The sequence below is a fragment of the Protomyctophum bolini genome, assembly GCF_963924005.1.
Source record: "Protomyctophum bolini genome assembly, chromosome: 10".
NCBI lineage: Eukaryota > Metazoa > Chordata > Actinopteri > Myctophiformes > Myctophidae > Protomyctophum > Protomyctophum bolini.
This window is the reverse complement of record NC_137871.1, coordinates 26,251,895-26,268,753: the sequence shown is the minus strand read 5'-3', so window position 1 is coordinate 26,268,753 and position 16,859 is coordinate 26,251,895. Positions and strand designations below refer to the sequence as shown.

Sequence of the window (16,859 nt, the reverse complement as noted above, 5' to 3'; positions counted from 1 at the left end):
CTATATTGAGATCTGAGCAAGAGCTGACAGTCCCCCCCCCCCCTTGGCCTTGAGCATGATGCCTACATGGATGAGCTTGAAGCGTGAGAAACCTCCCTCTCTCCAGGCGTTACAGTCACAGGCACTGTCAACATGTATTTCATAGCAAATGCTATGAGCTTGGGATGCAGTTCAACGAAATTGGAGCTGCGTTTAATTAGGAATCTCCCGGGCCAGAATTTTCTTTTACTCAAACTCAGGTTTTTATTTATTTTGGGGGGTCACAGTTTTTTATTTGTTGAATTTTGTATTTAAAAAATGTCAAACGTGTCTCAGTACCCACTTGATGTGTGTACCAATACGCCATATTAGAAGAAGCCGAGATGTGGCATGTTCAGTGTGCGCTCATGCAGTCTCGTGCGCTCACTCACTGACTGACTGAGCCACCAAGACCAACGGCAAGCATGGATGGATTGGATACCCTTGAGTGATCTTCAGAGCAGCACGACGCGTTGTGAGCTTGTAGATCGGCTATTTTCAGCAAGTGTAAAATCTGCCATTACAACGACATCAAGGCCTGCCAAAATACATTTTAGTCGACTAAATCACCTGTAGATTTAGTCGACTAAAATCGCATGGCATTTAGTCGACTAAAACTAAACTAACACTAAGACATTCCAGGTGACTAAAATGTGACCAAAACTAAGTGAAAACTAGTATTCAAGAGACTATGACTAAAACTAAAATAGAAATCTGCTGCCAAAAACAACACCGTTCAGCAGCACCACGTCTGGTTGAATAGTCTCCTCTCCTCCTCCGTCAGCGGGTCATGTGATCAGTCTGTCATTGTCGTCATGGCAGCATGGCTTTAGCCACAGTAAGCTGATAAGGTAATCAGGGAGAGTGTTTACCTCTCTGGGTTCACTAATAGCCAAACACATCTGGCAGACATGGTTTCAGAGCAGACACTTATTCTTCTGACTAAGATGTCCCGGTACTGTATCGGTATCGGAAGAAGTATTGGATCGGCCCTCTATTTGGTCATATCGGTATCGGCCCATATGCCAGTCTAACCACAGATCCGACACAGGGATAAGGGGTTGACACTATGGCAGGTAAATAAAATGTTGGGGCGTGTGGAGCGCTCTGGGGAAAACAGAGCAGCTGAATCATTTGTTTTGATTAGGTGGAGTGGTGCTCGTTTGAACCACGGCTAGAAGGCTGTTTCAACCTCGAAACGACCTGTTGTATAATAGTCATTATTATATAAGTTATTCTATCGATTTAACCCTTACCAGGTGATAGTGTGAAATTAAACGTTTTCCTCGTTGTTGCTGGAACTTGGAAACTAGGAAACCCTGTCCCAGATTTACGAACCCGAATGTAATGTTCGCATGTTCACACCAGATGTCTGTGTGGTAGCCTGTTTATTGATTTGATTTCACATGAATGAAACACGATTTATCCGACCCAATTAGCTCACTTCAAGATGCCACTACAAATAATAGCCTTCTGTCAGGTTGCCGAGGAAGCGGCTATAACTGGGCCATCGTAGTGAATTTGCCCATTTATACCTGACGTCAAAATTTAAAAAATGTCTTCTAAATCCTGACAATTAGTAGTGCTCAATATTTCATCTCAAGGACCCAAAAATGTAATTGGCCCGCCGAGCCCCATCTGAAAATATGTTAATCCAGGGACGTCACCAGAAGCAAAGATTTGAATTAAAAATGTTCGCTCTGAAAGAATATATTCAAAGATTTGTGCCACATTTCACGATTTTTCAAAAATAGCAGACCTACAAGCTCGTAGCGTGACACTCGGTGCCGCTCTATGACCTTGTAGATCTGCTATTTTTCAATAGCTATTAGCTAAAGTATAACATAATGCTTAAAACACCAAAAGGGGTTCCCGCCCTGAATGGGTTGTTAAGACAGACCATGAGTAATAGTTTGTGTTTGGCAAAATGAACAGAACTGTGGGTCCATAGTAGAACAACAACTCTAATAAATGTATCATTTTGGGATAGCCAGGGTGGAAGCATTGTTGACTAGTTTGTCCTGGCAAGTGGCAGTAGCATGAAGATGTTTGTTGCTTTTTAATACTCGTCATTAATCTTTCAGTAAACCGTAAAGCAATTTATTAGCCTGGCTATTAAAATGAAATACACCAATACGATGATACATTATCTACAAACAAACTAAGAATATGCTGTAATAATGCAATGTACTGTATGTTCAGCACAAACTGCAAAAGTGTCAATTTTTCTACTCTGAGACTAAATGCATGCTCAGGCTTATAGCCTACAGGCAGGGAATGCTAAACGTCCTGGATTTGTGAGCCTCATTTTACAACTCTGTGTGAATGACCGTGAAAAGTACTATATGACCGGGTCAACATGTGTGCGTGCGCGCGCGTGTGTGTGTGTGTGTGTGTGTGTGTGTGTGTGTGTGTGTGTGCGTGCGTCCTGGGGCATGACGTTAAACTGCTCTGCTGTAACTACCATCGTCAATGTAGTAGGTGCATGGATGCATTTGTAACTTCTGTAGACTATGTAACTTGCAACAACGCTGCCTCCCTGGCAATCACCGATAACCGATATGCAACCGATATAGTGATTTTGGTCCGACTGACCGAAACGTTTTGTCCCTATTAACGTTCCTCTGCAATTACATAACATAATAAAATAACATTCTTGCGATGTGTTGATGTGAGCTTGTAGATAGGCTTTTTTTTTGCTGACACAGTTGTACGATACAGTATAAAATAGTGCTTTATCTTTTCGCATTGAATCGCTAATATGTATATATTTTTATTGTTCACTTCTCAATTATTTGATTTATAGAATCAATAATCACTAAGAAGATATTCTATTCATGTGCATGTGTATACACAAATGCATGCGAAACCCATATGGGGCTCCACACGCACGCACATGCACACACACACACACACATGCACACATACACACACGCTATGCACACTCGCACATGCTATGCACACTCGCACATGCGCAAACGCAAATCTGGGACAGAATGATGTCCTTAAGCACAACCAGAAGCTCTACTACTACATTGCATCTGCACAGCAATATGTCCCCAGAAGAAGATTAACGATGCCATATTATCTCAGCATGCAGCAACCTTTTCTCCTCGAAGCATATCAACACCTTGTTAATTGAAATGTTTTGGGTTTCGTTTCTCACTGGGTTTAATAAGTTTAAGTCGGCTTGACCACCTAATACCTTTTTTATTAAGCTGCAGCAGCATAAATGCAGAGGAGTCTATCTTATCGTCTCTCTCCAAGCACTCTCTCTCTCACTCTCTTTGTCTCTCTATCTCTCTCTCTCTCTCTCTCTCTCTCTCTGGTGCACTCCACTCCAGTCACTTTGATACACTTTCTCTTTGTCTGTTGGTCTACCCCCCTGACCCCACCCTCTCCATCTCTGGCGGCAGTGTAAAGTTGAGCTTTGATTCCCGTCTCCATAGCTACGGGTACCGTGGCAACAATGTGTTTACCTTTTGTGAAGGTGTTTTTTAGTGCACTCGAGGAGGAACCTTGCAGGCACAAGAACAGTTTTCATTCTGCGCTGAGGAGACAAAAACGTCTCCTGTGTTAGCAGCACTTATGGGTGTAATTAGCTGTTGAGTTTAAGACCTGAGGCTGATTCTACCAAAAAACAGTTTTCTGAGAAACTTATGTTGCTATACATCACTTATGTGCTCAAACCAAAATTATATGTATTTGCCCACCAACCCCTATATAAAAATATTGTATACTAGGGAAATGTCATTGTTTGCTTTAAAATATATATATTTATTCAAAGAGAAAGTGATGAGACCAAGGCACTCTTGTGGGAAAAAAATGTAAAAGCCTATAATAATATGGTTAATGCATAGCAAGAATGAAATGAATACACCTACGCATTGCAGCAACAATGCCTTCATTAGGGTGACTAAAGACTTTAGTTTGCTCATTTGTTCTGTTTTTCGTACTATCTCAGCACGTAGGACCTTTACGGCCGAATAAGCATTTAGCTGCTGCTGTCTCCCAGTGATTTACTATCACCAACAACAACCACAACCCCAAAAAAGGGAAATGAAGGTTGTTCATCAATCTTGTAGCATCTCTCTCCCGGTCTCCCCCTCGCCCCTTCTCTTTAAATAGACCTGAGGATGATTCTACAAAATGTCTTCTAAATCCTGACAGTTTTCTGAAAACCCCTATGTTTCTATGTCAGTGGTTCTCAAACTATTTCATGTCAAGGACCCCCAGAATTATCTGTATCTGGCCGCTGACCCCCATCTGAAAATATGTTGTTCCAGGGGGACCCCCCCAGAATCAAATATTTGAGTTAAGACGTTGAAAGAACGTTGAAAAAGATTTGTGCCACATTTTCACAATTTTTCAAAAAATAGCAGACCTACACGTTCATAGCGCGGAATAGCTAAAGTATAATTAATGCTTAAAACACCAAAAGGGGTTCCCGTTCAGAATGGGTCAATGAGTCTGACATTTGAACCAACTACTGCCACTTCACTCCATCTGTCACTTACTGATGTTGGTGACCTGCCATATAGCCTGGAAACCAGACGAATCATGATGTAGCCCTGGGCAGATTGGTCGATCTGGCACTCCTCGGCTTTGATTTACATTTGGCTCATCCCAGAGTTGTGGGTGACCAATCGGAGCCCACTATTCAGTTGTATAACCACTCCTTGGAATTGTATCTTCCACATCAACGTTCCAGACTAATATCTACGCAGTGATATTACGTGTGTGTGTGTGTGTGTGTGTGTGTGTGTGTGTGTGTGTGTGTGTGTGTGTGTGTGTGTGTGTGTGTGTGTGTGTGTGTGTGTGTGTGTGTGTGTGTGTGTGTGTGTGTGTGTGTGTGTGTGTGTGTGTGTGTGTGTGTGTGTGTGTGTGTGTGTGTGTGTGTGTGTGTGTGTGTGTGTGTGTGTGTGTGTGTGTGTGTGTGTGTGTCTAAGTCTGATTGATTTTATATTTTGATATTATGGCTGAATAAGACAACACATCCAAGGATGTATAACAGAGAAGATTTGTTTTCAACACGGTCCCTGAGGTCAGAATAACATTTGTTTCAACACGGTCCCTGAGGTCAGAAGAACATTTGTTTTCAACACGGTCCCTGAGGCCAGAAGAACATTTGTTTTCAACACGGTCCCTGAGGTCAGAATAACATTTGTTTTCAACACGGTCCCTGAGGTCAGAATAACATTTGTTTTCAACACGGTCCCTGAGGTCAGAATAACATTTGTTTTCAACACGGTCCCTGAGGTCAGAATAACATTTGTTTTCAACACGGTCCCTGAGGTCAGAAGAACATTTGTTTTCAACACGGTCCCTGAGGTCAGAATAAACATGTATAACGGAGATGTGTTCATGATTGGAGGAAGGCCCCTCTCATCCTGATTGGATGATGGCTGGGCCCCCTAGCCAAAAATGAAACCTAAGGTGTTTTGGCCCCAGGGGTTAATTGGGGACAGGGAGGAACTCCTTATATGGTCAGCACACTCTATAGTAAGGATAAATTATACATTATAAAAAAGTGGTATTTGAATTAGTGAAATCACTGAATATACCTTGAAAATGAAGTAAGATGGTTATTTGTATTTGAGATTGTTTGTGCTATACTGCAGATCTTTGGTTTGTTGTTTTGTCAGTCCTAGTCCATCCTTATAACTCCTCACACGTGGCCCATCCCGACTCATAATTCCCATTGTTCCGACCATTAGGTTAGTGTGAGGTTATTGGGATAGCGTTCGTTATACTGGGGTTAGTCAGACCAACAGGATGTCGGGACAAATGTGGCCGTCGGGATAATGACACGATGACACCTCCCCGGTTGACCCCCGGCAGGCATTAAGAGATGACATCTTGGAAGTATCCATTAGAGGAAGCTCTCCAATCTCCTGTCGGAAAAGGTGATAAGCTTTCCCCTTAACCCATTTTGAACCTGGGAACGATTCTACAAATGCTTTCTAAATCCTGACAGTTTTCTGAAAAACCCTCATGTTTCTGTATCAGTGGTTCTCAAACATTTTCATGTCGGACATCCAAAAATATATGAATTTGGCCGCCGGCCGCCATCTGAAAATATGTTGTTCCAGGGACCACCCCAGAAGCAAAGATTTGAGTTAAAATGTTCACTCTATAATATACAGTATATTCAAAGATATGAGGCACATTTTCACGATTTATAAAAAAAAGTAATGCTTTAAAACACCAAAAGGGGTTCCCGTACAAAATGTGTTAAGGCGCGTGGTGTGATACATCTGGATTTCTGTAGTTAAAGTGATGTTATCATTGAGACTTTCCTGCACTTTGTATATCCCAATGTTCCTGCGGCTCCGGATTAGCGAGAGTCATGTCTGTCATCTCTTAGTCACGTGTCCTAGAGAGACATAAAGGGTAACGCATAGTACTCAGTTGATGCATTTTCAAGCAAACAAAGGTGAGCGTTGGAGTGCTTCGTAGAGTTCACATGGGTGACGACTCCAGTCCAGGTGTTGTTGAGGTGCTCACAAAGTCAGAACAGGACTTCAGGGCGGGAACCCCCTGTTGGTGTTTTAAGCATTACGTTATGCTTTAGCTGTTGAAAAATAGCAGATCTACAAGCTCATTGCGCGGCACCGAGTGCCGCGTTATGAACTTGTAGGTCTGCTATTTTTTGAAAAATCGTGAAAATGTGGCGCAAATCTTTGAATATATTCTTTCGGAGCGAACATTTTTTAACTAAAATCTTTGCTCCTGGAACACTGACACTGACATAGAAACATGAGGTTTTTCAGAAAACTTTTAGGATTCATAAGACATTTTTTGTTGTCCTCAGGTTTAAATGGGTTAATATATGTTGACAGGGTACTACAGTATACATAGTACAAAAGCAATGAAATGCCACTAGACGTTGACCGGTTTGGACAACACGGTGTCTTCCACAGTGCGTATACAGGGACTGTCCTCTTATACTCCCTCTATGATGCATTTTTCTGTTGGATGAAGCTGAAGAGTCCATCCTCTAAAAATATAATCACACCCGTGTGAACTGAGTGGTGCAACTCTGTGTGGGGGTCCCCGGAACTTCCAGACCTTCCAGACCCTCGGGAACGTGCCCAGGGTGCCAGCCCGGTTCCCGAAATGACAGAGTTACTGTGTGGGGGAATTAGCATTTAGCATACACCTCTCTCTCTCTCTCTCCCTCTCTCTCTCTCTCTCTCTCTCTCTCTCTCTGTTTCTAGCACAACAGCGCCACTTATGCCCCTACTGGTACTCTAAACATCGGGACATGGGGACATTGCTGTTCCTTGGAGTGGTTGCACCACTCAAAACAAAGAAGGAACCAACGCATTCTCCACCACGTACAGCCATGTGTCATGGAATGTCCATTCTCCACCACGTACAGCCATGTGTCATGGAATGTCCATTCTCCACCACGTACAGCCATGTGTCATGGAATGTCCATTCTCCACCACGTACAGCCATGTGTCATGGAATGTCCATTCTCCACCACGTACAGCCATGGCCATGTGTCATGGAATGTCCATTCTCCACCACGTACATCCATGTGTCATGGAATGTCCATTCTCCACCACGTACAGCCATGTGTCATGGAATGTCCATTCTCCACCACGTACAGCCATGTGTCATGGAATGTCCATTCTCCACCACATACAGCCATGGGTCATGGAATGTCCATTCTCCACCATGTCCAAAGGCAAATACTGCGCCCCCACTTGCTGACTCGTTAGTCAGACGGTGATAATGGTGTTGGCTTAGTCGGTGCCTAGAGACACTATATTGCAGGGCCCCGTCTAAATCCACAAAGCTGCGAGCTGGCCTAGAATCAGTGTTGTTTTTGGCAACAAATTTCTATTTTAGTTTTAGTCATAGTCTCTTAAATAGTTTTGACTTAGTTTTAGTCGACTAAATGTTATAATATTTTAGTCGACTAAATCCACAGTTGATTTAGTCGACTAAAATGTGTTTTGGCGCGCCTTGATGCTGCCGTAATGGCTGATTTTACATTTGCTGAAGATTTACGATCTACAAGCTCACAACGCGTCGTAGTGCGACACATTGTGAGCTTGTAGATCTGCTATTTTCAGCATGGAGTAAAATGACTTGTAAAATGTCTACTTATACTGGATCTCTTGTCCACTAGTCCCTAACATTTTACTCTACTACTTTTATGTTGACGAAATTGTCAACGTATTTAGTCTTAGTTTTAGTCATAGCTTAGTTTTCGTCAGTGAAAAAAGCTAGTCAACAAACATTTTTCGTCTTGGTTTTAGACACTGCCTAGAATTGAATCCAACCAGAGCCTTTTGTCTATGCACCTCTTTCTCACTGAGGGGGAACAGACCAGCCTCTTTTAAGAGCAGAAAATGTTACGAGCAATGTTGTGACTCAATCATCACATTTTTCTGAGCTACTGTATTCAACTGTCAGGTGGATCAGAGTGTAGAGTAGGAGAGTAGCGACACGCTTTGATCTCGCCGCAAAGTGGGTGCCTATGGGCTATAGTTCCAAACATTGCTCCTATGGCTGTAACTATCCCATTGAGATAGAATGAGCACTTCCGCATTCCATTGTTACAATGAGAGTCAACGCTAGTGTCGCCACTCTCTTGCTATATTACTCTGAGGTGGATATGCTGGAGGGAGGAAGGCATTACAAGTCTAATGGCCTATTTGTTCCACCAACACAGGAACCATTCAGCGCTAATCTTCAGACAATTCATGCAACAGATGAACTGGGTATTTAAAGTTGTATTTTATCTCAATGCGTGGGCTTGCATGGATGCTTTGCTCAAATCAATTATTAACCCCGCCCGCACATGGACACCCAGGGGGCCTGTTGAGAGGATTACCCATCAGGCATCATACTTTAGTCTGTTGTAGTTCTTTGTCGTCTTGTATATGTATGAAGATAAACATAAGATAAAGTCTTGCTAATAGGATAGCTAGGACTTATAGGAGTAGTTGAATGAGTTGAATTCAAGGCTTCTTGGGGTGTGTAATTGATAGAAAATAAAAACGGTAGCGCTGTCGTCTCGACAGCTAGAAGGTCCCAGGTTCAATTCCCGCCGGGGGAACCTAGGGGATTTGCGAAAGGGCCTTTCAGTGTGGAGATTATATATTCTCCCCGTGTGGGGGGACACTGACCGTTTTCTGAAAAACCCATATTTGTCATTCTCAAACATTTTCACGTCAAGGACCCCAAAACATCTATGGAATTGGCCACCGATCCCCATCTGAAAATATGTTGTTCCAGGGACCAGAAGCAAAGATTTGAGTTTAAAACGATCGCTCTGAAAGAATATATATTAAAAAATAGCAGATCTACAAGCTCGTAGTGCAGCACTATAGCTATTGAAAAATAGAAGCTTGTAGATCTGCTATTTTTCAATAGCTATAGTATAACATAATGCTTAAAACACCAAAAGGGGTTCCCGCCCAGAATTAATGGAACCCGACCCGAAAAGTGCTCAGATTAGTACGCCTTCTATTGTCTACGTTGCCTGTTTATTTTCTTCTGCGAATGTCTGCATCGCTTTGCACTGACCCACTAACGCACAATAGCTTTTGCCGTAGGCCGTTTGAAGGTATGGCTGCTAACCTACTGAAAGATAAATGCAGGGTGGAGGGAGGGGTGACCTACTGGTCTGAGACTTGAATGAAAAGTTAGGTAATTGTCCTATATAACAGCTTTTTGATCATGTTTACCAACCACAGAATTACAGAACATCTTATCCATGTATCTATGGTACAGTGGCGTGCACAGACATTTAGAGGGGCAGGTGCAAAAAGTGAAAAAATGAGGGCACCTTGTGCAGCACGTGGAACCGGCCGGTTGCCTTAATAGTGTGAGATTTATAGATTTTGGGGCAGCCGCATAAATAATATATTAGAAGCTTTGTATCAAGAATTGACCAATGTCACCATGGTCAACATACTGTACAGTGTACACTGTACAAAAAAATATATAATATATTTCCCCCCCCAAAAGGGCACATATTTGATGACACACGCATGCACGCACGAGCACACACACACACACACACACACACACACACACACACACACACACACACCTCTCATAGATGTTTAGCCTCTTACAGAGCCACAGCATCCATTAAGTGAGTTTGTCTGTATGTATATGAGCACCACCGTGTCTGTCTTTATGTATGAGCACCACCCATTGACATTAAGTGTGTGTGTGTGTGTGCGTGTGCGTGCGTGCGCTGTTGATGATGACTGATGTCATGGACTGGTTGTCATGTATTATGACCTTATCTGCCTGTGTATACATGTGGTGAATCACTCATCTACGTAAGCATTATTGAAACCCTTGATACCATGAACTACTTTGTCACATAGACTGATATCTCCGGGGCGCCCGCTGGCCTAGCGTTCTAGTCACATGCCACATCATAGGCTCTGGCCTGACAGCGCGTCGCGTGTTCGAGTCCCGTTTGCTGCATGTCTCTCTCTCTCTCCCTCTTTCCATTACATTCTTCACTTGTATCTATCAATAAAGGCAGAAAAGCCAAAAACAAATCTATAAAAAAATAAATAAAAGATAGACTGACGTCTGTCCACAATTATATACTGTGCAACAAGATGCATGTTCTATTCCTATTCATTCTGTTCTTGACCTTGTCTCATATAATCTGGTCACGGCATGTGTCCACTACTGTATACTGTGTATATTCTCCATGTGCACATTAAATTCAGAACTTGCCGTGTGACACACTGCGACCCGACTGAAACATCACTCGCCACCTTTAGTTAGAGTGATTTTTAATGGACCACATGGTTGGTCAAACTAAATCACAACACACAGGACCGCCAAGGATAAGCGAAGAGCAAGGAGTATGGTGAACTTGGAGGCCAACTCAAAAAATTATGTGAAGTGTACACAACACGTCCTAGCAACCCGTCGTTGCTAGGACGTGTTGGCACATTATGTGTGTGGGCACATTATGACGTGCCCACACGTATACGGTCTGAACCAGTTAAACACCTTTATCATATTATTTCGCACACATCGGCTTATCTCCTTACAATCCACGGCAGGTGTATCTCTACGCAGTTCCAGGTAGGGATGACCAAAAGGAAAGATTGTATTAACCGGTTACCGCCAGCACTTGCCGGCTAATTAACCGTTAGCCGTTACAAAAAAAAAAGCGCTGTTTTGCGCATTAAAAATAGACAAATACACCGTTTACACGCGGCCTGCTGTCAATCAGTGCACTAGTGCGTAGGCTACAGTCTTCTATACGCACATATGTATCGCGGACCGATCAGGAAGGATTAGAGAGAGAGAGAGAGAGAAAGACAGAAAGACGTGTTAGAGAGAGCGTCTCTCTAACGCGCGTGAGAGAGAGAGAACGTCAGAGAGAGAGAGAGAGAGAGAGAGAGAGAGAGGGGGGGGGTCCCGTTAGCAACAAGCTAACAGCATACCGGTACGTTCGTTCTATGATCCATAAAACGACAGATCTGCCGTTTAAGGAACCAACGTTCGTTGCATGAAGGGCAGATCTGCGGGTGCGCAATGCTGTGTGTGTTTTCGTCTTTTTTTCTTTTTCTCTCCTGCTTCCACAGTCCACTAGTACTACATGCAGTTGCTTTGGTGTTTTTGTTTTGGGGGAAGTAAGTCACGGCACATGCGTGGTTGCACTGACAGTAAAGGTGGAAAGAGGGGGTGTGTGTGTGTGCTTGGTGCTTTGGCCGCGGTGCCCGCTCTCGGCACCCGCTCTCGGCGCCCGCTCTCGGCGCTTCAAAATAAAATATATATTTTTTTATCGGTGAACCATTAGCCGTTAGTGTTGTCGGTAAACAAATTAATAAACGGCTAACGGTTGTCGGTTGGACACCCCTAGTTCCAGGACGGGGGTCCATCATCATCCTCTCCTGTATTAGTAAATATATGTGTTTTGCAAAAGTGTAAAAGCTAGTAGGCGCCTTGCTGTGGGAAGAGGGAGAGGTTTGATTGAAGAACTTGGGGAACAGTTTATGGAAATGACTCCCCCCGCCGTCACCCGGTATGTTTTAAATGACTCCCCCCGCCGTCACCCGCTATGTTTATGACTCCCCCCACTGTCACCCGGTATGTTTATGACTCCCCCCACTGTCACCCGGTGTGTTTATGACTCCCCCCACTGTCACCCGCTGTGTTTATGACTCCCCCCACTGTCACCAGCTATGTTTATGACTCCCCCCGCCGTCACCCGGTATGTTTATGACTCCCCCCGCCGTCACCCGGTATGTTTATGACTCCCCCCACTGTCACCCGCTGTGTTTATGACTCCCCCCACTGTCACCCGGTATGTTTATGACTCCCCCCACTGTCACCCGGTATGTTTATGACTCACCCCGCCGTCACCCGCTATGTTTATGACTCACCCCGCCGTCACCCGGTATGTTAATGACTCCCCCCACTGTCACCCGCTATGTTTATGACTCACCCCGCCGTCACCCGGTATGTTTATGACTCCCCCTGCCATCACCCGGTATGTTTATGGCTCCCCCCGCCATCACCCGGTATGTTTATGACTCACCCCGCCGTCACCCGGTATGTTTATGACTCCCCCCGCCGTCACCCGGTATGTTTATGGCTCCCCCTGCCATCACCCGGTATGTTTATGACTCCCCCCGCCGTCACCCGGTATGTTTATGACTCCCCCCGCCGTCACCCGGTATGTTTATGACTCCCCCTGCCGTCACCCGCTATGTTTATGTTTATGACTCCCCCCGCCATCACCCGGTATGTTTATGACTCCCCCCGCCGTCACCCGGTATGTTTATGACTCCCCCCGCCATCACCCGGTATGTTTATGACTCCCCCCGCCGTCACCCGCTATGTTTTAGCATTCCGTCTCTTCCTCTGACTGACACAGCTAGCACATCATGAATAAAAGAATACATCTTGAGATGTGTGTGCTTGGAGAAAAACAGTGCTGCTTTAGGGATATTTTAAGATGATATCTGATTCTAATTTATGTACTGCTGTTTGAAGTGAGCCTCCTAGCTCCTCAAAGATATATAGAGAGCTGTTTTGTGTAACTAAAAGGCTGTTGGGTTTCCGCTGTTTTTGGTTCTGTTGGTCAGCATTCCTTCGCTGGTCGGGTTCAGTTGGAGGTTTGAGGACGTTCTGGGGGCAGTGATGCCAGATTTTTTATAATAAGCAGACAACACTGTCCGAGGGTATTCTGAGCTGTCAGTGAAGCGGTCTGTTCCAGGAGCAGCGCTGCTTTCATCCTTCAAAAACAAAATGATCCTGGACTTATCTCACAAAGTAAATGCTTCTCATATACTGACTGTTATGTCAGAGTGGCTCTGAAACTACATGAAAACTAAGCTATGATGACTAAAACTATGACTTACATATATTGACAATTTCGTCAACAAATAAAAACTAGACTAAAATGTTAGGAAGGGACTAGTGGACAAGAGATCCAGTATAAGTCATTTTACAATTAGTTACATGCTGAAAATAGAAATAGATCGTCTATTTTCAGCAAGTGAAAAAAAGTCATGACGACGGCATCAAGGCCCGCCAAAATACATTTAAGCCGACTAAATGAAATTTGCTGCCAGAAACAACACTGCTTCACACTGCACACTTCACACTGCACACTTCACACTGCACACTTCACACTGCACACTTCACACTGCACACTTCACACTGCACACTGCACACTTCACACTGCACACTTCACACTGCACACTTCACACTGCACACTTCACACTGCAGTTCCGGGGACCCCCGGGGACCCCCACATGGAGTTGCATCACTTTGATTTCACACGTGTGATTTTCTTTTGTAGTAAATTAGCCGTAAGCATCTCCTGACTCATTACATCACTTGTTCATTAAGTCTGAGAGAGACAAAACATTTGATACGACACATAATGGTGGCTTCTGCATAAATGGATGCTACATAATATTGCTCCTTTCAACAATGTGACTGGTTGTTTCCTAAATTAATGAGCACTATCCCTTTCTCTTTAGAGTCTCCATGAAGCAAAAGGAGTATGCATTAAATGTCCAAACAACCACAACAACCCCCTAGCTTTTGGACATTCTTCCTAATACAAAATGTCATGCTTTGAATATCAAATAGACAATGCTGTCATGTGTTCCTGCGAGCAAAGCCCTCTTGTGTGTTGTATGTTTATTCTTCTAAAGCCTCTCACCCCTGAGAAGTATGTCTGTCTCTGGCTGTGTTATTATACCATGCAGACAGTGGAGAACACCATGCATGATGAGGACATGAACCCAACCAGAAATACTGTAGGCTCATTGTTTTCTAATGAGGATTTTATCACAGTGTTGTTTTGGGCAGCACATTTTGATGTCCTAGTCCTACTCTCTTGAATAGTTTTCATTTAGTTACCTGGAATGTTTTAGTGTTGTTCTAGTTTTAGTCAAGTAAATGTCATAAGATTTTAGTCGACTAAATCTGCAGGTGATTTAGTCGACTAAAATGTGTTTTGGCGGGCCTTGATGCCGTCGTAATGACTCTTTTTACACTCGCTGAAAATAGCCGATCTACAACCTCAGCTTGTAGATCGGCTATTATCAGCATGCAACCAAGTGTAAAATGACTTTGTCTGAAGAAACACAAAACAGTGACAAAAAAAAACATTTATGTGTTTTGCCAGGGGAGAAAATAATTAGCTATAAAACATTTTTTTTAATCATTTTTATATATTTTTATTGTATACCTAATGGTGCAAAACAACTGGCATATACAAATCTTATCCTGGTCACTAAACTGCCTCCCCATGGCCAGCCGGGGCGCCTGATGGAGGGGAAAGGAACTGGTTGGAATAACGTGTTCCTTCCACGCGCTACGTCCAACCAGGGAAACTCCCCCTGTCAGGTGTAAAGGAGCAACTTGGACACTCGGGCATGAAGGAAGCATGAGTTCAAGTCCGTTGCTCTCGCCTTGTCCCCCATATATGGGGACTAGGTTGGTGGAGGGTGTGTAGAGCCCAGGATCACATTAGATGATTGACACAGGGGTGAAAAATGGGTTACAAAATCGTGGGATAAAATATATTAAAAAAAAAGAAAAATCTTACCGAGGTATATACAGTATATATTCATATTATTATATTGTAAAAAAAAATAATTGCACTGGCAGATTCGTCTTGGTTCCAGGCAGTGTTCCAGGTCAATACAAATCATGTTGCATGTCAGAGAAAAGTGGAAATTTTATTCAGACGCGGGAAACTGCCATCAACGCAATTGCTTGCACTCTAATGGCACTATTTCAACATGAAAGCTTCTAAATGGTGGGAGTGAAGTACGTGATAATCATCATGACTAATCATGTTTGACATGATTAGTCACCCATAACCACCAGTAACAACATGGCTCTTAATGTGTTTATTTTTTATTCTTTTTACAGACCTTATTACCAACCTGGCCAAGGATAGGTTTGGAGCCCTCCAGACCGAATATCAAAAGGTACGACTTGAAAATGTTGTGTGTGTGTGTGTGTGTGTGTGTGTGTGTGTGTTTCTCTACTTTGCTGCATAGCTTTGCTGATAAAATGCACTAATTAAGAAGATACAAATTACGTATAGATCTGTCGGCGCTATACTCTGTATAGGTTGTACTATGCAGCTTGCTTTTGAAGCAGTGTGTAAATACTTGCCAAAGCCAAGGTGAGAGCACATGAAATAGTCATTTTCTCCGGCACAATGTGTGAAGAGAAGCTGTGAACAAACACAATGAATGAGATGGTGACAGACTAGTTGTGAGACTTGATAAATCATGTTTCATTTTTTTCCGTTGGAGCTCGAATTGCCACCATTTAGACTTTAGAAGCTCTGTAACCTTCTTCCACAGCACAGACCTGCCTTTAAAAAGACTAGAAGGTGACAGCTGGCTGCAGAGAGAGTTGTTAGAGGATGGAGAAATAAATGACAACCATGGGTTGTTCTCAGCCTGCTCTCTGAGTCTATTGTCCACTATGCAAACAAACACTGGGACACACAGCAGCACGGTGCATGAGAGCTTATATGTATTTGTGCTGTCTTCTCTGTGTGCACTGCTGTAATGTTCCATGCACTGGTATCTGGCAGGCATGTAACGATTCATGCAGCCCCCAATATGATTCCAATCACTAAAAAAGGTTCACAATATGACTTTTTTTATATATATATATATATATATTATTTTCTCTTACACAAATCCAGTATTTTCTTATCTTTTGTTTATTTTTCAAAAGCCGAAAGTCCTCTTTTTCAATACAGTAGCAAATGTTTTTCATCAATTCTCTTACTACAAAGATCCTCTTTTTGTATGCGCCCCAGAGCTGCTGTTTGCATCGTGTTTGTATTGAAATCAATTTAAATTAAACCAGTTAGAATTTATTTGAAAAGTACAATGAATCGTTACATGCCTAGTATTATGGGCATGCATGTCGGACTGAGTTAATTTTTGTTTTGTTTTATTCAATTCATCCGTACTGTATGTTTTTGAATCTGTGGCTTTTTTTCTCTCCCTTGTTTTGCTCTTTCTTTGACTCTGCGTTGCGTTTGTCTTCTGCATGCCCTCTTCCATCTGATTCTGATCTGATCTGCCCTCACACACAGCCAGAGAACATAGTGCTGAGCCTTCAGGTAAAGTCTCGTTCATCTGACCTCCCCAATAGACCCATGCCCCAACTACAAACCCGCCATCTTTAACCATCATCCTCTAGTGTCCTAATCACAGTCTCCCTTCCACAGGGACGTGCACACATAGACATCAAAGGGGGCTTCAAGCCCCTGCCCTTTTACCCTGTCTTTAAATCAACTGCCCTTTTCCCAGACCACGAATGAATGCAGCATTCACTACGGT

At 43.3% G+C, this 16,859-nt stretch overlaps 1 protein-coding gene across 5 annotated transcripts in view; it reads left to right on the top strand.

Moving 5' to 3' along the window:
- prom1a (prominin 1a) overlaps positions 1-16,859 on the top strand; it is a gene marked incomplete at its 3' end in the record, with an annotated part of 94,530 nt that overhangs the window by 16,038 nt on the left and 61,633 nt on the right. For 3 of the 5 annotated variants that reach the window (XR_013964712.1, XR_013964713.1, XM_080773624.1), the window contains exons 2-3: positions 15,421-15,479; positions 16,613-16,639. Coding sequence is in view for 2 of the 5 variants with exons in the window: in XM_080773624.1 (XP_080629750.1) it covers positions 15,421-15,479; positions 16,613-16,639 (86 nt within the window). The remainder of the gene's footprint in view (positions 1-15,420; positions 15,480-16,612; positions 16,640-16,859) is intronic. The other 2 variants (XR_013964711.1, XM_080773625.1) reach the window with 1 other exon arrangement.